This window comes from Zalophus californianus, chromosome 6 (assembly GCF_009762305.2).
Source record: "Zalophus californianus isolate mZalCal1 chromosome 6, mZalCal1.pri.v2, whole genome shotgun sequence".
Classification (NCBI taxonomy): Eukaryota; Metazoa; Chordata; class Mammalia; order Carnivora; family Otariidae; genus Zalophus; species Zalophus californianus.
The window spans coordinates 105,983,087-106,004,934 of record NC_045600.1 but is presented as its reverse complement, the minus strand read 5'-3'; the positions used below and the strand labels follow the sequence as shown (position 1 = coordinate 106,004,934).

The window sequence follows — 21,848 nt, the reverse complement described above, 5'->3', positions numbered from 1 at the left end:
TTTTACTGCTCCCTCCCCACTGGCATTGTGGAAGGGACAGGAAACCAGAAAATGGTTGTCTAGATGACAACAAGAACACTGTAGAATTCCTCAAGTCCACTCCATGGGTAACATTTTGGAATTCTTCCCTCCGAGCCTGTTCATGCCAGTACCTGAGGTGGAAGGTCGGATGGGCTCTGTTCCGGGAACTTCAGAGAACAGTATTAACAAGGATATTATTCGTAACTAATATTTCTTCCTGAGCCCTTACACGTGTGGGACACCTTTCCAAACATTTACACACCTTATCTCGTTTAATCCTCTAACAACTTTGTGAGCTTTAGGTATTATCATCCCAATTTATGATGAGAAAGCCGATGTCAGGACTGACCTTCCAGCACCATGGGAGCCGTGCGGGACGTGGGTCATGAAAATCTCAGAGGCCATTTCCCAAGTCTCTGGGACGCAGGAGCCGCCCGCCTCTTTTACCCTGGATGCCCACAGGTGTCCCCCTGACCTTGTCAGGGTCCAGGTGCAGGGCAAAGACTCTGCATCCCTGGGGAATAGCCCCAGTCTGGGGTGGGGGGGTGGGCGTCAGGCAGTCGGCAGCAGGGATCACGCTCCCCAGCAGAGGCTGTGAGGCAATGAGTGGAAGAATTATGGTTATGCTGGGTGCTCCGAGGAGCAGGCAAAGCTACTTGACACGGAAGGAGCTCAGTCCTCCTCCTTCGGGGGCGGGGATGGTGCTCAGGGGCTGATGGTCGAGGGCTGATGGTCGAGGGTGTGGGCTGGACGGATCTGGGAGGCGAGGGGGCGGAGCCTCAACCCCCCCCCCCCCCCCCGGTCTGCGGTCCTGCAGGTGCCAAGAGGAATGCCCCTTCGGGACCTTCGGCTTCCAGTGCTCACAGCGCTGTGACTGCCACAACGGGGGTCAGTGCTCGCCCACCACCGGAGCCTGCGAGTGTGAGCCTGGCTACAAAGGCCCGCGCTGCCAGGAGCGGCTATGCCCCGAGGGACTACATGGCCCAGGCTGCACCTTGCCTTGCCCCTGTCATGCTGACAACACCATCAGGTATGAGCTGGGGTCTGGGGATGCTTGGGTGGGTGGGCACCGGTGGAGAGGGGGCTTCTCAGGGCACAGACCCCCCACCTCCAGCCCAGTCACCCAGGCCGGGCAGCGAGAGAGCTGGGGTCTCAGCAGTCACCTTTGCTAACTGACGACTCTGATGAAAAAAAGGGGAAGCCAAAGCCACACAGACAGCCAGGACCGGGACCCAGGTCACCTGCCTCTGTCTGCCATACCCGGCTGCCAGCTTTGAAAACAGGCCCACCTGAGACCCGCCACAAAGGATCAAGGAGGGAGTTTGGCGATCCTCAGGGTAGCAGGGCGGGATGGAGCCGCAGGGTCCTGCGGTGCTGGGGTGGGACAGTGCTCCGGGGGCATTGTCCTTGAGAAATGTCCCCTCCACGTGCTCTACATCTAACTTAGCCATTCCCCAACCCCTAGAGGCCCGGAGACGAGACTGCCAGGGCAGAAGCAGGGGCTTGAGCCACAGAGGGTCCGTACTAGAAGGGACCTTAAAGATCAGTAGGGCTCTCCGAGGGCCTGGTGAGGGCTGTCCCAGCGGGCCCTGGCTAGGATGGAGGAGCAGGAGGGACAGAGCTCAGGCCCAGCCTCTCCTTGCACTCTGTGTCCTTTCGGGCTTGAGGACGGCTCGGCTGAAGCTGGCCCCATGAGGGAGGAGCTTCAGGGGAACCTGAGTCTGGGGAGCAGAGAAGCCAGAGCTGCCCTGGCCCCCTCTTTCTGCATCTCTTCATGTCCCGCTTCATGCACCAGCTGGCGCCACCCTCTGGTGATAAATGAGGCTGTTGGCCCCAGAGAAGGCCTCCGTGGCCCTTTATGTGGCTGCCCCTTATCTGGGTGGCGAAAGGTGGGGGAGTCTCCCTTGTCCCCTCGGACCTGCAGGATAGCTCAGGGGAGGACTGGCAGCTCTGGGTGGTGGGTATTGTGGCAGTTTGCCGGCCAGAGATGCCTCTTTGCACCCCTGTTGCTAGGACGGCCAGGACTTGGCCTCAGCACCCCCCTTCATTTCCAGCTTTTGATTCTCCACAAATACCCCCCCAGAGCCTCTGGTCGCTGCAAGTGTTTTGGCTTAGGTAGAATCTGTCCTTGGTCCTCAGTCCCTGGAGCTGAGCGGCTAGGGTGGAGCCACCTGCAAGCTGGAGGGCTGGGAAGGAGGCTGTTGAGAGGGGCCCTGGAGTCAGCGGAGCAGGCCCGTCTATGACCCGAGCACTCATTCACTCAGTCAGCCATTCAGCAAACACCGAGTGCCTGCAGGGCTGGACCACGAGGAGGAAAATAGAGTCCCTCAGCACCAGTCCAGCCCTCGGGAACTCGGGTCTGGAGCACTCACACACACTGAGCACCTTCTACCACATTTCTGCAAGTACAGGACAGTACCAGGAGTGAGGCACAGCTCTGTTTTACGTACTACCAGGAAAGGAGAATGCTATTAATGCTATTAACTGAACCATGATGTGCCATTGATTGTATAGCACACCCAATATCTGAGATGTGAAATGTGGGGGGAAGTGCATCTTAGAATAAGTGAGCTATGTGTAGCTGGCCCTGCTGGGTCCCAACGTGTGCTCAAGTAACTGTGACCAGGGCTGTGTGTAGAAAGCACCAGAGGAAACTGCTATGCTGGTCAGGGAAGTCTTCTTGGAGGAGGTGGCATCTGGGCTAGGTCTGGAGGACAGGGTAAGAGCTTTAAGGCTCTCAAAGACAGGGGTTCCCTATGGCCGGTCAGAGGCTGGGCAGCTGTCTCAGCCTGTTGCACAGGTGGAGAACTGCACCAGGAGCCCCCACCCCTGCTGACAGCCAAGGGAGGACTCTCTCAGGGCCGGGAAGCAAGGCTGCCGCTGAGGTCCAGTGCAGGGAGAATCCCTGCCACAGAGATCCAACCAACCCCCAAATTAAAGAGCCGTTGTTTTCCTCCTGTGCCTGAGCAGCCGTGCCCTGCATAATTTATTCTTCCTCTGAAGGAGTCCTCGATGCATTATTAATCTGGAAGGACTCCCTCTTCTCCGTCGCTAATCTCAGCCCATCCAATATTGATGATTGTTTGCTTTGCTGCCTTTAACACGTGGTCCTGTCGCAGGGACTGGGAGTCAGTAGCGTTTCTTAGAACTGGGGGCTCCAGGCTGGGCTCCTCCGTGTCGGCACGACACTGAGCTGTGTCACAGCCCAGGCTCCTTGAGGGCGGGAGTGGCCTGGCTGGTCCTCCACTGCAGCCTCAGCATGGCGCGGTGCCTGGCGCAGAGCAGACCTTCAGTGAGAAGAATCACTGAATTCCCCCAACAGCCCATTCCTCTAGGTGGTTCTGCCCCCGACCTGATGTCTGTCTTACTATTTTTTTTAGTGATTGGCACACTGGCCCAATAACTGAACCCACAACACTCACACGTTTTCATTCACTCTAACTCAAGACTGTCTCAACCTGGCCCCTACTGACATGTGGGGCTGGATAATCCTTTGATGTGCATTGTAGGGTGCCCAGCAGCATCCCTGGCCTCTTCCCACTAGACACCAGCGGCAACAACCAGCCCCCCAAGTTCTGATACGCAAAACTGTTTCCTGGGTGCGGAGGGGAGAGGCAACCTGGCCCCTGGTTGAGAGCCTCTGGCCTGACTGAACTCTCTCGTGCTGCCCTTGGCTTTGCTCTCGTGGTCACAGAGAACACCTCTCTTCTTCTGTGTGGACACAGGTCACTCCTCTCTTCCATGAGCCTTAGTCCCATTACAGAGCCTTCTCTTGGGGTCCAAGAAAAGTAGAGGGAGGACTCTCTGACTCCTAATCTCGAGGCAGTTAAGCTGGCCTGGGTGGGGTCTAGGACCCCCGAGTCCTGGCTAATATGTGTACTTGTCCTCCCTGTGTCTCAGTTTCCCAATCTGTCCATCCCTTTTCATCAGCCCAGTGTGGGTAAAAGTTCTCTTGTGGTCTTTGCAAGTGAAGCTTCCACCCAGCTCCCTGAGAGATGGAGTGTGGGATCCCCAGAAGCCTAGCCTCACCGCCCCCCTGGCTTCCAAGAGCACTTAAGACAGAGCTCCACCAAGAAGGCTTGCAAGGCCTTGTGAGGAGGATCTTTCCTAAGGAGACAAAGTACTCTCAAGCCCCAACTAAAGGAAACCCTACTTGTCTGGCCCCGGCCTCTGTCTGCCTGGTGCCCTCTGGAGAGGCTGCTTCAAAGAGGTTGAATCCATGTGCCCGGGGAAGGAAGAAGGGGCTGGGGTGAGATTTCCCCATCACATTGTTCTCTTTATAAATGCTCTGTAGCACACACGAAGAAATGATTCCCCTTCGTAAAGGAATAACCTTGAGAAAGAAAGTGCCTGTGTGTCAGGCCTCTGTTGTGTCCCCTCCACAACTGGATTGTTGTAGACGAATTCTAGCAGCCATGATCATGTATTACCTTTGAAAGATTTTATTTAGCCAACAGATGCAGCATTGATAGAAATCTCAGAGCAGCCAAAAAAGGGGGGAAAAAACCCAAACAAACAGAAAAATCCACCATGAAAAGATTCCTGTATTGTTCAGCTTTCGGCTCCTATTAACTTGTGATTAATCTGTATCTGGGGAAAATGGCAGAAAGACAAGGAAAAAAAAAAGAGAGAACAAACAGCCAGCCTGAACACCACTGTTTGTGACTTCTGCCTGAGCCTCCCCAGCAGTCACTTGCCCACCGTGTGACCAAAGGGAATGGCTTTGCCCCCATGGGGCAGAGGGGAGTGGGGAGCAGGGGTGCCTGGGAGAGGTCAGACGTGAGGAAGGCACCCAGTTCTGGGTCATAAACCACTCGGCCAGCCGTCGCTGCCCACCCTCTCTTCAAAGGGATTTGAGAGGTTTTATGATAAATGATAAGCAATCAAATTAAGAAACTAGAAATCTTGGTTTTTTACATAGTATTTTAGGGAGGGAGAAAGAAGTGATTGCAGAATCAGTTTCGAGCTTTCTGGTTCTCAGAGTGGAAAGTAAATTTGGCACTGAGCACAGCCCTAAGCCGCCAAAACAGTGGCGGCTGAGACAGCAGAATCGGGCACTGCTGGAGTTCTTAGAAGTCAGTATTTGCCCACCGGCACGTGCCTGGTAGGCTCCTCACAGGGTGGTGGTCCCACTGGAGCCAGCACCTGCGACGAGAGAGTCCACCGATGGGAAGGGCAGAAGCGTGCCTGAGACCCTTGGGCATCGCCGGGGCTAGGCGGAGCTGCCGGGTCCATTTGCTAGATCCACGTGTGTCTGTCTCCAGGACTGTCACAGAGCCAGTCCCTCTAACCCCAGGGGAGGCCCCTGGAAGGTTGGAACCGAGAAGGGGCTGGCTCAGAGTGTTGAGACAGAGCGATGTGCCCCACATCTGTCTGGCCGAAGGTCTGGGCCACCACATGGGGACCACCTGCCCCATAGCAGCCGTGCAACCTACTGTTTCCCCCTCATAGTGTGGGGATCAGGAGGAGTTTGTCTGGAGCCAGGAAAGTCAGGAAGTCTTCAAGCCCTCATCCCCTTACAGGATTCTCCTTTTCTACCTATTTACAATTTTCATTGCTTTACATCTGTTTATAAATGTAACAGATGCTCAGTTTGGGGGAAGTTCGAGAAGACATAGAAATTTAAGGAAAAAACTTCAAATCACTCATAATTTCCCAACCCAGAGGTGAGCCCCAAAACCATTTTGTTGTGATTTGTTCATTCTTCATCCGTGTCGAGATATATATTTTTCCCATATTTTAGATCGTGACTTTGTATATAATTTGCTTATTTCACTTCACCTTCTATCACTAACAAGTTTGGAAAACATTTGAATACTTCTCTAACATCCCTTCATACGAATTGTCATAATTCACTTAACAAGCACTGTGTTGTCAGAGGAGGCATGAGGCCGCCAGACAGATCTCGGTTTAAATCCCCGCTGCCACTGACTTAAGCCGTGTGACCTTGGGCAAGTCACATAACCTCCAAGTGCTGTCTGTAAAATAGAGGCTCTCGTGCCCAACTCACAGGCTTATCTGAAGATTAGAAATGTGTGTGAAGTGCCTGGTGCTTTAGTAGCCTGGTCACATTATTATTTAAATTGCTTCCATTTCCCCACTGTTATAAATAATGCTTTAGGGAACATCTCTGTGCATAAATCTTTCTCCACAACTCTGATTCTTTCCTTAAGATAGAATCTTAGAAATGGAATTATAAGACCAAAGGGTCTGAATATTTTTAGGACTCTTGCTACATAACCCCAAATAGTTTTCCAGAACCCTTTACCAGTGATGAGTATTGTCCCTTTTCATTAAAAAGAAAGAAAGAAAGAAAGAAAAATACTATTTTGATAGAGAAAAAGTGGTATCCGGTTGTTATTTTGACTTGGTAATTAACGAGACTAAACATTTTCCAAAAAGATTATTAGCTACTTGCACTTACTATTCAGGAACCGCCTGCTCCCATCCATCCCTCATTTTCCGTGAGAAAACCAAGGCTCCAGGAAGAGAAAGAGCTTGGCTGGGCTTCACACAATTAGCGTGTTCATTAATTCATTTGCCAAATATGTACTGAGCATCTCCAATGTGCCAGGGTTTCTGCGGGGCCCTGGGGTACAATACACAGAAAGGTGAAGTAGACAAAGGGCCTTGCCTCATGGAGCTGCCACCTGGTGGGGGAGACAGATGATAAACAAGTCAATAGACACAGACAATAATTACTCATAGTGGAAGTACTATTCACTCCCAGATACTTAACTGGGCAGTGAATATAAGCCAGGCACTGGGGATCTACCAGTGACCCAGGGAGACAAAGCCTGTGTCCTTGTGGAATTTAGCAGAACCAAGACTTGTACCCAGGCTCCCCTGCCAGCCCAGAGCATGCTTCCTTTGATCCTATTGCTTGAGCTGGACTCCAAAGCTGAGAGGCAGGTGACACATGGAATCTAGGAAGGTCGGCTTGTCTCTACCATCCAGCATCATCTCTGGAGTGTTAGTCTGGGTTCTCCCCACGTGCAAGAGATTTACTAGGGAGACACCTATGAGGGAGAACGGGGAGGGGGCTGGAGAGGCTAGGAAAACATCAGACTGCAGGGTAGGTCTGACCCATGTGGAGGAGAGGGAGGGAAGGAAGGCTGGGTGGAAAGCCTTAGGCTATATCACAGTTCTAACAAAGACTGGCAAGATTGGGAGTCTTCGAGCCAAATTGCCTATCAGAGGAGTTTCAGACCTCCCAGGAATGTGCCAACCTTAATACCCTCGCCCTGCTCTAGGTGGGAGCAGCCCAGGGGAAATGTGGGCTCTGAGCAAATGTAGTGGTGGATATCAGACACAGTAGCTGGGGCCATTGGGCTTTTACCCTGCCCCCAGAAGCTCTGAGAAGCACACGGTAACCACACAGGCATTGCCTCTGATCATGGTGGATAGTGGCTGTTGGATCAGACCTCTGCTAGCCAGGGATTGCCCACCCTCTATGGGTCCTGCCGGGCAGCCCCTGCCTGTCTGGCCTAGACAGATAGGGGGTGGAGACTATCACAGTCACTCTAAAAAAGCACTAGCAAAGCCCAGATGGAAGGTATTCTCTCCAGTGTAGACATTGCCAGAGGCGGGAGGCCACATCTGCCCCGAGGTCTCATTTTAACTTAGCAAACGTCCGCGGAGTAGCTACAATGTGCAGCACCGCTGGGTCTCACTGCATCCGCCTCGTGCCTGCCCTTACACCAGCCATCTGCCCTGGGTTCAGGGTGAGTGAGGCTCTGGATGTCATAGTCCTAGGGCAGGGACTGAAGAAGGCTGCCTTCTTCTTTGGACTGTGTGTATTTGTATTAGAAAGAGCACTTCTTTGGGAGTCAGAAGACCTGCGTTATAATCCCGATTTTGTTGCTTCCTCGCTATGTGACTTGAGGCAAATTATGTAACTACCAAGAGCCCCAGTTTCTCGGAGCCGCCAGGACCACGTGACCTTGGCACCTTCTGACAAACAGGGCAGTAAGCAATTCAACCTCAGAGGCCCTTGGATCCTGCTACCCTGGCCGACCAGACTTGGGGTGGGCAGGGGGGGGGGACGTGGCTGCCTCCCTGGCCAGACTGTCCTCTCATTCTTCTCTCATCTGCTCAGCTGCCACCCAGTCACTGGGGTGTGCACCTGCCGGCCAGGCTGGTCTGGCCACGACTGCAACGAGTCCTGCCCCGCTGGCTCCTACGGCAATGGCTGCCGGCTGCCTTGCACCTGTCAGAACGGCGCTGACTGCCACAGCATCACTGGGAGCTGCACGTGTGCGCCGGGCTTCATGGTAAGATGGGCGGGGCCTCCCGTGGCCCCAGGCTCCCCACCCCACACAGGACCAGAGGGGCCAGCTCGGCCCACCTCCGAGGAGAATCGGGGAATGTGGCCCTTTGCCCAGGGATGAAGAATGGGAGTGTCTCTGTGCCGCCCTCTCAGAGATAGGGCTCCTGACCACAGAGCCCCCAGGCTGTTCTCAAAGGGCCAGTTCCACTGGTTTCTGTAACTGCAGATGTAATAGGAGAGGGTCTTCCCATTGTCCCTTCCCCCTGGAATACCAGTTGTCTTTGCACTTTGCGCTCAGCTCCTCCCTGTCTAAATCCGACACACACGGTGTTTTTACATCATAATGGCCACAGTATACACACACACACACACACACACACACACAGTTTTGCATTCTACTTGCCTTCACCCACATTTGCTGCTCAGGCTTCTCAATTATCATTTTAAATAGCTGCATACCACTGCAGGAGTTGCCGTACCCCCCAGGTTACTCAGCCATCCCCTTACTGCTGAATACTGTCTCCAATGTTCACAGCAAATGTTGCAATAAGCATCTTCCTACAAACAGCTTTTCCTCTCCTATTGAATTATTTCCTTAGGGTGAATTTCCAGGTCAGTGGGCATAATGTATTTATGGCTCTTGATGGATGTTGCCATATTACTTTCCTCAAGGGTTATATAAATCTATACTGCCACCAACCATGTATGAATGTACCTATTTCAAAACAACTTTGCTAACATCCTTTTTTCTTTCTTTCTTTTTTTGCTAATTATATCGGTAGAAAATGGCTCCTCGATGTTGTTCTAATTTGCATTTCTCTGATTACTAGGGAGAGTGAACCTTTCCCCCACATGTTTACTATTTGTGCTTTCTCATGAATTATGCTGGGTTTTATGAAGTTAGGGAACTTGACACTGGAAGTGGAATCCTGTTCGAAGGCGGGGCGTGCCCAGTGGGTCTGAGGACCCAAGCACTTGGGGAGTCCCCTGCGGCCATGTATTTTACTGTGCTGTAGGAAGTGGTTGGTGCGGTACCAACCATGGTTTTTGGAACCAGACTGGAGTCAGTCACATCCTGGCTGTCCTATCACTGACTGTGTGACCTTGGGCCAGTGAGTTAACCTCTCTCAGGATGGGTTTCCTCACCTCTGGAATGGAACGCCTGCCTTGCAGAATTGCTGCCAGGTGGAGAGATGGACTATCGAAGGTAGCTCACCCTAGTGCTTCTCGGACTTTCGTGAGTGTATGGGTCAGCGGTGGGCTCTCTGACCTTGCAGATTCTGATCCGGTACGTAGGGGTGGGGCCTGAGGGTCTGCCTTTCTAACAAGCTCTAGGTGATGTCGGTGCTGCCGGTCGGTGGCCTCACGCTGAGTAAGAAGGGGTGGTGCCCAACTTGGACTCCCTGTTGGAATCACCTTTGGAGCTTTATAAACACTGATACCTGCCTCCCCCCCGCCCCTTGCCAGAGACACCGATATTTTTGGTCTAGTTGAGGCCAGTGTGCTGCCAAGGTGGAGATCCACTGATCTACAGGGAAGCCCTGCTCATGATGTGGGAGTGTGGGTTTGCCAGGGGACTTTTGTGGGCAGGTTGCGCTGGTCTATAGAACTAAACTCTGTTCAGTTCCTTCTTCCTCCTCCCCAGGGCAGGTAAAATTGGGTGAAAATGAATTCTAGTGACATCTTTGAAAGAAAGAAGTTCTGTTCCTCCTGCAGGTCTCCTTTCTAGTTTACCTTTATCGGTGTGACCTTTGGCCATCACTTCCACAGAAAAGTGGAGTGCCCTAGGTTTGGGGCTCGGGTAGGAGAGAATAGTTGTTTGGGATTAAAAATCTCACACAGCCGAGTGATCAGGAGATGGAAGCAGAATTGAACTGACCACACCAGAACCGTTAGTGGGGCCTTCTGACCCTTGTCCCAGTTTGGCTTCTATGACTTTGGGAAGGTGGCTTTCTCTCTCAGGGCCCCAATTCCTTCATCTGTAAATGATAAGTGTGTAGGGGGAAATGAATTCCCTGATTTCTAAGATGGTCCACTATGTGGACTCCATGGACCATGTCAGGAAACACACCCTTATGGGGAAAATAAAGGAAAGTAGGAGCAAGGAAGAGAAAGAGAGAGAGAGCGAGTGTGTGTGTGTGTGTGTGTGTGTGTGTGTGTGTGTGTGTGTGTGTTCGTTCGTCGAGGGAGAGGGGGCTCATTGAGGTTGTATACATCATATATGCGCCTGCCGAGAGTCCCATATTCCCCTTCACCCCCAACTACCTGGTCACTGCTCCTCAACAGAAGGAAGAATTAGCACCCTTCGAGGGTTAGGGAGGCCAGTGTCTGTGTGCCCACTGCCCTCAGGCCAGGGCTCCTGCAGTCTGGAGGCCAGCCCCCTGCTTCTCTTCCTCCCCTCTGGGATGCAAATGACTTCCTGCCCTTGAACTTTGGGAGTTGGCACTTGCGGGAATCATCTCTTTGTGGAGTCCCACCTGCCTGGGGCTCAGGGCTAAGACAGATTGTAAGCCAAACTGCCCTGGTGAGACCCCGTGAATTCTCATCCATCTCCTCCTGCCCAACCTCATTATACCTGAAAAGGTCCTTCTGGGGCCCTGTTGGGTGTTGAGCAGGAGCTGCTGGAGGTGATTACAGAACAGTCAATTGTTCTCATGAGCGTGACTCATTCCTGCATGCCCCAGACTCCAAGAGGGAACTCATTACTGTTGCCTTTACCCCAGCTTCTGAATGAATGCAACTTCCTGCAATTAGCTAACTCTGGTCAGGGTCAGGGATTGAGGCAATCAGCAGAGCAGGCTTGGCTGAGACCCTCCCCAGAATGCCCTGCAGTCAATAATAATTAACAATGCCTTTATTTGCTAGCTAGGCTATAAATTTATGCAGCTGCCCTTTTCCTTGAAAGATTTTTAGGATGAGCAATTAATTAGAGACTAATTAAAAGAGCCCTTTTCTGAATGTCTGGAGACCTCAATCCTAGGATCACTAACCTTGGACGTGTTGCCTCACTTTGCTGGGCCTCAGTTTCCTCCTCTGTAAGATGGGAGTGACATCAGTCCTGCCTGCTATCGGATGTGAGTAGCCAACATGGTAATGGATGTGAGGCGGCATCCTCAGCTGGCCCCTCCCACCAGAGCCCTTCCTGCCAAGGGCTCCCTAGGGAGGATGTGGGGATAGCTTTAGGAAAGCAGAGTCTTGAGGGCTGGGAATGGCCTCAGACTCAACATAGATGTGAGGAGTGCTAATAAGGTAGTGCAGAACCACCCCTGGGAGTCCAGTAACATGCCTGCTCCAGCCAGGGGTCCAACCCCTGCAGAGGCCATGAGAATATGGGGCAGGAGCAAGCCCCACCTGGCACTCTGGGTGTGCTGGCCCTCACACTCTTTCTCCTTCTTTCCCGGAGCACTAGATATTTACTTTGCCAAGGACTTGGGGGGCAGCTGGGGGCATGGAAAGGCTAATCAGACATCCATCCAGCCTTCAAAGAGCTTGTGCTCAGCGATAATCATATTCACGCTCGTGGCAAACGCTTATGAGTCCTTGCTGCATGCTTCATCTCTGTCCCTCACAGGAGCCTGGTGGAGGTGTACTTTATGTTCCTCAATTTGAAAATGAGGAGCTGAAGTTCAAACAGGACAAATGACTTTGCCCTGGATCACAAAGCCACTGAACTGTCATAGGTTAGATGATAAACTTAGATTGACAGGTCACCATGGAACCACACAAATCTGAGTTCAGATCCTTGCCTTCCAATCCCCACTCTGCCTACTGGCAAGTCACTTATCCCGCCTTAGTCTGAGTTTCCTCACTTGTTAAGAGGAGACTTTGCCATGAGACTGAGAAGCTTCATATGGGAAGTTTGTCATTCAGTGCCTGGAACATAGTAAGCACCCAGTAAAATGGTAGTAATTATTGGTGCACTGTGAGAGTAGTAGGGGAACAGTGCTTCTTCCAAGCCTGGCACCCCTCTCAACAAGGAGAGTGTCAAGATGAGCTACACCCAGGGATTCCTGTTGGAGCAAGCAGAATCATGAATATGCACGGCTGCGGGTCCAAGCAGGTCCACCGAAGCACCTGTGGGTCACCCTGAATAGTCAGTCTCAGGAGGCCTTGTGGGGTGGGACACACCTGTCAATGTTTGGGGAAACGACATAGGGCTGGAGATAGGAATAAAGTCTGGGCGTTTTACATGTTAGCTTGGCAACAGCATTGGAATCACTTGAGGCATGATTTGCTGAATTGCATTGAGGCTGCTGGGTGGGGCAAAAGAGCCCTGAACTGGAAGGTGAGAAAACATGTTCCTAGCTCTGGTTCTGCTAACGTTTAGGACTTCTATTTCTTATCTGTAAAGCGGGAATGTTATTCTCTACCCAACAGGAACAGTGTTATGGGAACCAGTCATTAAAATGGGAGGGCTTAAAATTCAGCACCTCGGACAGCCACCACGAGGCTCTCCTCCAAGGTTGCTCTTGTTCTATTAGAACCTAGGGTCCTCACCAGTCAGAACACCAGGGGGAACAGGGGCGGGGAAGGGCAGAGTGAGGGTCACATGATAGGTGGCTCAGGCCAGCAGAGTCCTATGTGTGTTCACGTGAAGGATAATCCAGGAAGTGAGGAGGGAATAGCTGAACTGTGGTGAAGGGACTAAGTGGAGCCGTCCATCCACTTGGAAGTTGGAATCACATCGTTCTTCTCCATGGCTTCTCATTACCTACCAAACAAAACTCAAACCCCAGTCCTTTGTAACCTGCCCTTAAAACTAGTTAGTCCACCCTAACTTCATCTCCTGCTAAGTCCTGCTGCAAACCTGTGCTGTGGCCACACATAACTCACCTTTTCCCAAGCACAGTATCTGCTTTGGGCCCTCTGCCTGTACCTTTTCTCAAGCTCTTCCCTCCTCCTAGAATGCCCTCCCCACTGTCCTTTTCTTAGTCCATGAAAATCCTTCTCAGCCTTTTAGGGCTGAGATCAAAGGCTGCCTCTTCCATGAAGCCTTCCCTGAATATCCCTGTCTTCACAATTAAGCCTTCCATCTCCACCATTCCCATAGCAGGTGTACTCTGTACCCACTCTTCCAACTGCCTCCCCCTGGTCCATGTCTGCCATAGGAACATCTTGCTCAATATACTCGCTTTGAAATCAATGAAATTTGGGGGAAGAGCAATGAATGCCCTTAAAGCAGAAGTTTTCAGAAAGGAAATTCATGGCACTTCCTGAGGGACATGCCAGCAGGGCTGGAGCTTAAAAATACCCGTTGGCTTCTCTGCAGTTCAGGTAAACAGGTATCGGCAGTGGGACTAGAAGAGCTGTCCGCCAACATCATCTCTGGGGTTTTTTGGCTGGGGGGAGCAAATGGTGTGAGCTTCTACCTTATGCAATACTACGTAGTGGCTACTCAGAGGCTCTGGAGCCAGATTCCCTCCCTTCCAATACCAGCTTTGCTGCTTACTAGCTGTGTGACCTTGGGCAAGATATTTTACCTCTCTGTGCCTCTGTTTTCTCATATATGAAAGGGAATATTAATAAAGTCTTTTGGATTCCTGGGCTGATTAATTAGTACATGTAAGATAACTAGAATACCTGGCATGTTAATACTCTTCCAGCATGAGTTAGCTTATTATTATCATTATTATTATTATTGTCAACGCTGCCACTGCTATTGTTATTTACTTCAAGGGGTCCCCTACCTAAAGAGATGGACTGGTCCTGGTGGAAACACCCTCTTTGGGGGTACAAGCAGGAAGGGAGGCAAGAGGAAGAGAATAGGGTTAGTTGAAACTTCCTCCTGGCTGGGAGCAGCAGGGTTGATGGGGGCTCCTGGGTTCCCAAGGGCAGCCACAGAACTGAGAAGAGACTTTCTCATCACGGGAGGGGGTGGAGGGAGTAGGCCAGCTCCTCAGCTCCTTCACACGCCTCTGCTGACCAGCTTTCCTTAATTAAGGCCTCACCTAGGTGGCCAGCCTGATGAAGCCTCCTCTGCTGCTCTCGGACTAATTGCTGCCACCTTGGCACCCGCAGCGAACGGCCTGTGAGGTCACCAGAGCTACAGAGCCTGGCTTTCCCAGACCTCCTCCCTGCGTGGAACCATGTGGCTGGGAGATAAGGGGCCCTCTGGTCATTGCTCAGCACAAATGCTCCCTTTCAGCTCTGGATGCAATGGGTACGGAGAGCGTGGGAGGCGGGGGAGAGGAGCCCAGTGTCCCCGCCCAGGGGATTCGGGCCCTATATTTCTCCTCTGGATGACAGAATTTCTATTACCTTAAAGGGCTCATCTATTTATGCTGCAATTTTTTGAAGCCCTGTCTGCTGTTATTGAACCCTGCATGCTGGCGTGGGGAGCGGGCGCTCCATCACCCAAATGAACAAACTCGTTTCCGCATTTTTCTCCCTTTCCTCCGTGCTGTCGGGAGGTTTGGTCGCAAACCTCAGCTGCTCTGGCCGGGGAAGGTGGGACAGGGGTGAGAGTTATGAAAATCCAGATCAGTGAAGCAGTGACTGAATTTTCCTCCAAGGTTTCTGGTGTCCTTTAAAGATGTCACTCTCCCTCAGCCCCAACTCCGGAGCTGGACAAAATGCGTGCCTGCCTTTTGTGCAGCTCCTGAGCTAGAACTCAGGAGGGAGGACAGCTGCGGGTCCAGGAGAGAATGTGGACTGAGAAGTACCGCCCGGTGACATGTATAGAATGTGTGTGTGGTTCCTGTTCTAATTGTTTTGTTCTTCAGCAAACCTGAGGTCTGCAAGCTATTAGCCCTAAGCTTTCCATGCCGCATCCCCGCCTCCCACCGCTGACTAGCTTCCTAATTATAATAAAAGATTTTCCAGGCTGTTGCACTGGAGACGAGGAATTCACCCTCCAGCTGCCCTGCCTGTGTGAACAGAGGGACACAGGTAGTGCAAACTAGCAGAAGTGATCGAAAAACATAAACACATGCACGCCACACTCCGGTAGTCCCGTCCCAGCTCTGTCCTCGCCTGTCGGGTGGCCTTGGCCCACTTACTTATGCTTCTCAAGCCTTGGTTGTTCATCTACAAAACAGGGTAAATAATGGTTCTGTGTTCTAGTGTTCTTAGGATTGAATTAGATAAATATGTACAACGTTTCGAACAAAGGCTGACATGTCGCAAATGCTCACTAAATGATTGTGGAGGTCCCTGATGGAGTTGTATAGGGATGGTGCCCTAGAGGCCAAAGGCATGGACTTTGGGGTCAGACAAGCCTGGATTGGAATTCCAAGTCTGTCCCTCAGCTGTGTGAACTAAGGTGACGTCCTCAGCCTCGTTGAGCCCCAGTTTCCCGTCTGTAAAATGGGCTGATAGTGCCTCCCCTTCAGGGTCAGTGTGAGCACAGAATGGGTCACACAGCAAATCATTGGCAGAACTGGGACAGAAATCAGGTGACCTAACTCCCAGTCCCATGCCTTTCCTGCCTTCACCTCCTTCCCCTGAGTTTGCGGTCCCCAGAGCAGACATCTACTGATTTTTCCCGGGGCAGAGAGGGATGGGGTTGGGGGAACAGTCACCAGAGTATTAAATCATGTTGGCAATTAATCCACAGAGCAAAGTAGGGAAAATTGGGTTTATGTCACTAAGGCTGAGTCCAGCCTTCCCCCTCTGGGACCCCGTGGTTTGTGGCTTTATTAAGGAAAACTGCTGACTCGTCTGTTCCAAAAAATAAACATTCCCATGTCACGCCACCCTCTCCCTGCCACGCTCCTCATGTCTTTATCAGTGCCCTAATTACTGGAGTCTGGAGCTCGGGCTTTGGTCCAGGCCTGGAACCTAGAGTACTCTCCATGCAGCAGAAGAGGGTGTGGGAGCTGAAGCGTCCATGCTTTGAGCTCCCCCAGTTTTCTTTTTGTCCAAGTCTCTGGTGCTGATGGGATTTCTGCCCCTGCTGGCTCCTGGGCCCCACCACCCCACAGATTCTGGAGGGTGGGCTCGGGCCACCAGTCAGAGGAGCTACCGTGAAAGGTCTGGAGGAAGCTGATGAGCGGGGTGTGAAGGCCCACCCTTGGAGCACCAAGTCACTGTGGCAGGCCCCCTGCTCTTTGTCCGTTACTTTATGTAATCCTCACAACAACCCTTGTAGGTGGGGGCTGTCAGGATCCCCACCTTGCAGATGAGGAACCGAGGCTCAGAGAGGTGAAGTGACCTTCCCTAGTTGGTAAGTGGTCATCAGGAGCTGAGCCTGTGGCTATCTGAACCCAGAGCCTGTACTTTGAGCCACAAATAAAAACTGTGGGGAAGGAAAGGGTTGTGGATCTGTGGGAAATAAGCAGCTTGGAGACTCTCTCAGGCCTTTTCCGAGGAAAGGGGACATTCCCAGCAACCTCATTTCTCAGTGGGAGCCTAGTGCCCTCCCTCACTTTGTCTTTGAGGGGAGGTAGGCTGAGACCGTCAGTCTCCCTCCCTTGCTTTGGGGCGGCCAGTCCCAGCTAACCCAGCCGCCTCACACCTGGGCTTGTTAGTCTCACGGCTCTCCTGTGAGGAAAGCAGGGCGAGAATCCTTAGCTCTATGGCACAGACAAAACCAAAGTGCAGAGCGGTTACAAGTCTTGTCCAGGGTGACGTGACTTGTGAGGACATCAAGCTGGGCCTCGAACCCAAGGCTTACGGCTCCAAGGCCGTGCTTGCCTCGGGACGGCGGTGCAGGGAGGGGAGGTCAGTATGGAGGAGAAGGCCAGCAGGGAGGCCGACCTGGGCTCCAACCTTTGACCAAGTCACCCCACCTCTCTGTGCCTTAACTTCATCTTCTACGAAGACAGGTGTTCCCTGTCTCCCGGGGGCCAATGTCAAGCTGAAGGGAAGCACTTCTGGGAAGGACTGGAGGAAGGGCCAGGGAGTGTGCACGCAGAGGCATGAAGAGGAGCAGAGGCCCCTGGCCCGCAGACTGACTCTCTCACCAAGCTGGCAGGTCTGGAATAAAGGAAGAACCCACTCCCCTCCTGCTACCCCTGCCCTCCAGCTCCGAGACCCCACCCAGCCTGGCCCCTCCCCAGCCATCTCCCCATGTAGTCATTAACACCAATAATCCCAATTGCGGGAGTAATTATGCACCCTGGGAGGGGAAGGAATTCCTGCCAGAGATGTGATTGTGTCTGGAAAATGAAAGATGTTGCAGAAAAAGGTCACGAATAAATTACTTCAAGGTGGGGTTAGCTAATAGGAAACTAACAATGGGGGTAATTGCACACACACACACACACACACACACACACACACACACACACAAAACACAACCAAAAAAACAAGCAAAAAAAAAAAAAACCGTCAAAAGTTCTTTCCAAAAACACTACCCAGATGACCAGGGATGGAGGGAATGTGAGGGAGAGAGTGGGAGCAGAGCAGGCAGGGCCCTGTGCGCCAGGGTGGGGGCCTGTGCTGAATTCAGCAGGCACGAGGGAGCCACTGAGCAGGGGCGTGACAAAACAGTGCTGCCCTTGACCTCCGTAGCCTGTGTGGGGAGATGGGGACATCACTGTCTGAGAACTCAGCATACAGTAAGTGCTCAGTAGATGCTAGCTCCTATTATTCCCCGCGGTTCTTAGGTAGGGGCTGCTTGGCTCAGTGGGGAGAGCGTGGGCTTTGAGCCAGGGGAAACCGACTTTGAAGCTCCCCAACTGGGTAAACGGAAACAGGGCAAGCACTGGGAACGTGGCCCAGCGCAGGTAAATCTCAGTATCTCTCCTTATATCTGCCGTGGCCGGAGCTCTTATGGACCATGTGTAATAGTCAAGATGCTTAAAGCATTATGGCACTTCCTCTGGGCCAGGCACTGTTCTAAGAAGATTACATAGGTCAACTTATTTAATCTTCACCACTACCCTTGGAGGAAAGTCCTACTAGCATCCCCATTTTGCAGATGGGAAAACTGAGACATAGAGAGGTTAATAACTTGCCCCAAGTTTGTCAGTTATACCCCATTAAAACTAAAAAAAATAAAATGCCCAAGGTTCTATAGGTATCAGAGCCAGGACCTAAACCCAATAGTCAGATTCTGGAGCCCGTTGGAACCTCTGTGCCCTGCCTCTTCTGTGGGCAAACCCTAAAGGATCCTTGCCGCGACCCTACCCGCCCCCAACCAGGGTAAAACCTTGACTGGGGCCATGGGGGTGCTCCAGCCACCAGAGCCGAATTTGAAAGTAGCATCAAATTGGAGAGCAATCAGGCATCCATCAGGTAGTCCAGGGAAAGAGTCAGCTTGCCGGTGGTGGTGTGGATGGGGCACCGGGTCCCCACCATGACACCCATCCGTGCCACAGTTCTGCCATTACCAAATGCTCTCCTAGCCATCACCTCATGTGTTCTCGTAGCCCCGTGGGGTGAGATGACACTGCTGCCATTTCATACACAAGGAGACAGGCTCAGAATGGTTTACACAGCTTTGAGCATCTTGGCCTTGCCCACTGTCGAGCCCAGTGCTGAGCCAACCCCAGGCAGATGCTGCCAGGACACGCCTCTCCTGCCCCATTTCCCTCTGAGGCCTCACTCCCCTCTTTTCCCTGGCCTGCAGCCCCAGGCTGGAAACCACCCCATCCCTTCCTCCAGGGAGGCCAGATCTGCTCTACCCTCCCTTCAAACCTGCCCCGTGAGGCCGCGGGGCCTTAAACGGGGAGCACATTCCAGGCCCACGTTATGTGTAGTGAAGCATTCTATGAGAAGTTGGCTGAGAAACCTCCGAGAGCCAGAAAAATCCATAGGGCACCAGCTTTAGAAAGGTGCAGAGAATCTGCCGTTGGGGGATGCGAGGGGGATGGTGTGGGCAGCAGGGGCAGCCTCTTCCATCTCCACTCTGCTTCTGGTCCCCAGAAAAGGCCTCTCTTTCTTTGCAGTCAGTTCTAGAACTTTTTCTTTGATGACTGACTGCACAATCAGTAAGCTATTGAATTTGCCTGAGTCTGGGTTCTCAGCCTCTCTCACCCAGAAAAGAGTGGTCCATACTCCTGCCTTTGGGGAAGGGGGTTCCTAAAATAGGCTGGAAACTTGAGTCCCTTACCTGCTGTCGGACCCACCTTTGCCTTTAGGGCAAAGTATGAAGCCTGGCCCTCGAGGCCTTCCTGGGTGGGCTGGTCTGACGTCCAGGCTCCTTTCCCACCTTGGCCCCTCAGACCCGGTGCTCCAGCAAATCCTAACAGAATTGCCTTACCCTGGATGCCCACCCACCCGTGCACGGCCCTGCCACCAGGCCTTCATTCCATCTACCACTTCTCTGAATGCCCTTGCTCTCTACCCTCCTGGCCAAACCCTGCCCGTGCAGCATCAGGCTCAGCTCCGCTGCCCCTTCTCGGGCAGACTTCTTGCTTTCTTCCCACCGGGACGTAACCTGTCCATAGTACAGTGGCACGTCCACTCTGGTGGCACACTGTAGATGTCTCTGTCATCTCAACAGCTGCCAGGAGCGGGTCTGTTTGATTCATCCCTGTGTCCCTGCCCTAACCCCCACCCTGCCCCCCCACGTCTCCCTCCTCACTGCGGGCCCTCCCAGGCCTGGCACAGTCTCCTGAACAGAGTGGGATCAGTAACTATTCATTGAATAAATGCACGGGTAGTTTAGAAGCATCCCCTAAATCATGAATATGCCACGCTTTGCCTGGACCCTGGTAAACACCCCCCATCGGCATCTGTAGGACCCTCTGTCTCCCATAATCTGGTTCCCACTTGGGACATTGTTGCTGTCACTATATTGAGACTCAGGCTCTGCAAGCCACTGCCCAAGGCACATACCACTCAGCCACCACCTCAGAGGATCTGGGTCCTGCAATACACATGCATGCACCCTTTGTATATCCAATCCCCTTCACATGGATGCAGCATGTCTGTACCATACACACCACACTCAGAGCTCCCATGTACAAATCACCCTTGGGGCTCTATGGCCAGAATCGGCCCAAATGTCTGACACGCAGATGCTAAGCTTACCCCATAGCCGTCACACCGCTGAGACAGAACACACACCAGACTTGCACACTGCATGGACCACACCTGGGGGCCCCAATAAGCTACCATCCAAATCAAGACCCTGGGACAATAGGCATAAATCCCATCCCTGGCCTGCTCTTCACCACCTGCAAAGCATTTGTCCATCTTGTATATGTGGGGCCTACATGTACTGTTCACATGACGTGCATCATGAGTGTATACCACTGCTTATGCACACGCGCGTGCACATACACACACACACATGCACACAGGCTCACCAGAAACAGCCTGCAGAACATCTGGAAGTAGGGAGGTAGCCCTCCCGTGCTAGTCTCATCTTGTGCCCCTGCCCCACTCCGTATTCTGCAAACTCTCTCCTCTAAGCTCATGAAGACTTCCCCTAATGCCCCACAATAGGGTCTCCCGGCAGGTAAGAAGCAGTGTTTTGCTGGCACTTTTTAAAACCACTAAGGAAATCATGAAACCTAATGCAGAGTGACTTGGGCCATATGCTGTCGGGGCTTGCCCAGAGCCTTTGCAGGGGAGCCTTGTCCTGTCCTCAGATGGCTTGCAGCGGAGGCCCTGATCCTCCCCACCCCCAGTCCCTCCGGGAGCACAGGAACTGGCCTGGGCGCAGGGGGAGGGGCGGGGGGGGGATATGAGGACGAGAGTGGGAGAGCGAAGCTGTTCTAGGAGCTGAGGGCTGAGGCCGTCCGCGTGTGCGATGCTGACAGCATGCCCGGTCACCAGCAGCGGTGTCACGCTGTCACCACTGTACCCGGCGCCCTTTCAGGGGATATGCGTCATCTGATGGATGCTGGCACACGCCCCGGGCCCACGCTCACTCCCATGGCCTGTTATTCCACCGTCTTAGCTTTATTCCTTCAAGTTTGGTTTTCTGTTTGTTTGGTTTTTTTTAAGATTTTATTTATTTTTTGACAGAGAGAGACACAGCGAGAGAGGGAACACAAGCAGAGGGAGTGGGAGAGGGAGAAGCAGGCTTCCCGCCGAGCAGGGAGCCCGATGAGGGGCTCGATCCCAGGACCCTGGGATCAGGACCCCAGCCAAAGGCAGACTTTTTAACGACTGAGCCCCTATTCCTTCAAGTTTTAAAGGCTTTGAGGTTTTAGGAGTCTCCTGACACAAGATACAAATGTTCCCAAAGACTGCCCACCGGAAGCCCCTGGTAGCCATTTCTGCCTCCACCAGCAACAGATGTTTAAAACGAATGTGTAGGAAGCCACCTAGTACAGGGCGTGGCATTCAGTAGGCGCCCAGGACATTTGGGTCCCCAGCATTTGCTGTCCTGTCTGCCATCAAAGCGGCCAGGCCGAGGGGAGAGCTTGGTCTATGGAGTCGGTCGGGCCCTTCCCCACAGTGACTTAGGGGAGGGTGAGCCCTCCAGTCTCGGTTTAGCCTCTTTCTAGGGTGGTTCTTTCTCTGGGAAGGTAATTCCTTCCCTGCAGGGCTATTAGAAGAACAGAAGGGGACAGAGGGCAATAGGCACAGGCTGGTACCAAGGGAGCAGCCCTAGGGGAGCAGTCTGTCCTAAGCCAATGCATCCACCTGTCTGTAGGGGTGCAGGGCTGTGGACAGTGGTGAGGACCAGAGTCCTGCCCACACCTGCTCTCCCTCTGTG

General features: G+C 52.7%; 1 protein-coding gene across 13 annotated transcripts in view; it reads left to right on the top strand.

The window, feature by feature from the left end:
* Positions 1–21,848, top strand: part of MEGF11 (multiple EGF like domains 11) — a 350,367-nt gene that overhangs the window by 280,718 nt on the left and 47,801 nt on the right. For all 13 annotated transcript variants that reach the window (XM_027569507.2, XM_027569514.2, XM_027569510.2 and 10 more), the window contains 2 exons: positions 839–1,051; positions 8,120–8,294. In XM_027569507.2, coding sequence (XP_027425308.1) covers positions 839–1,051; positions 8,120–8,294 — 388 coding nt within the window. The remainder of the gene's footprint in view (positions 1–838; positions 1,052–8,119; positions 8,295–21,848) is intronic.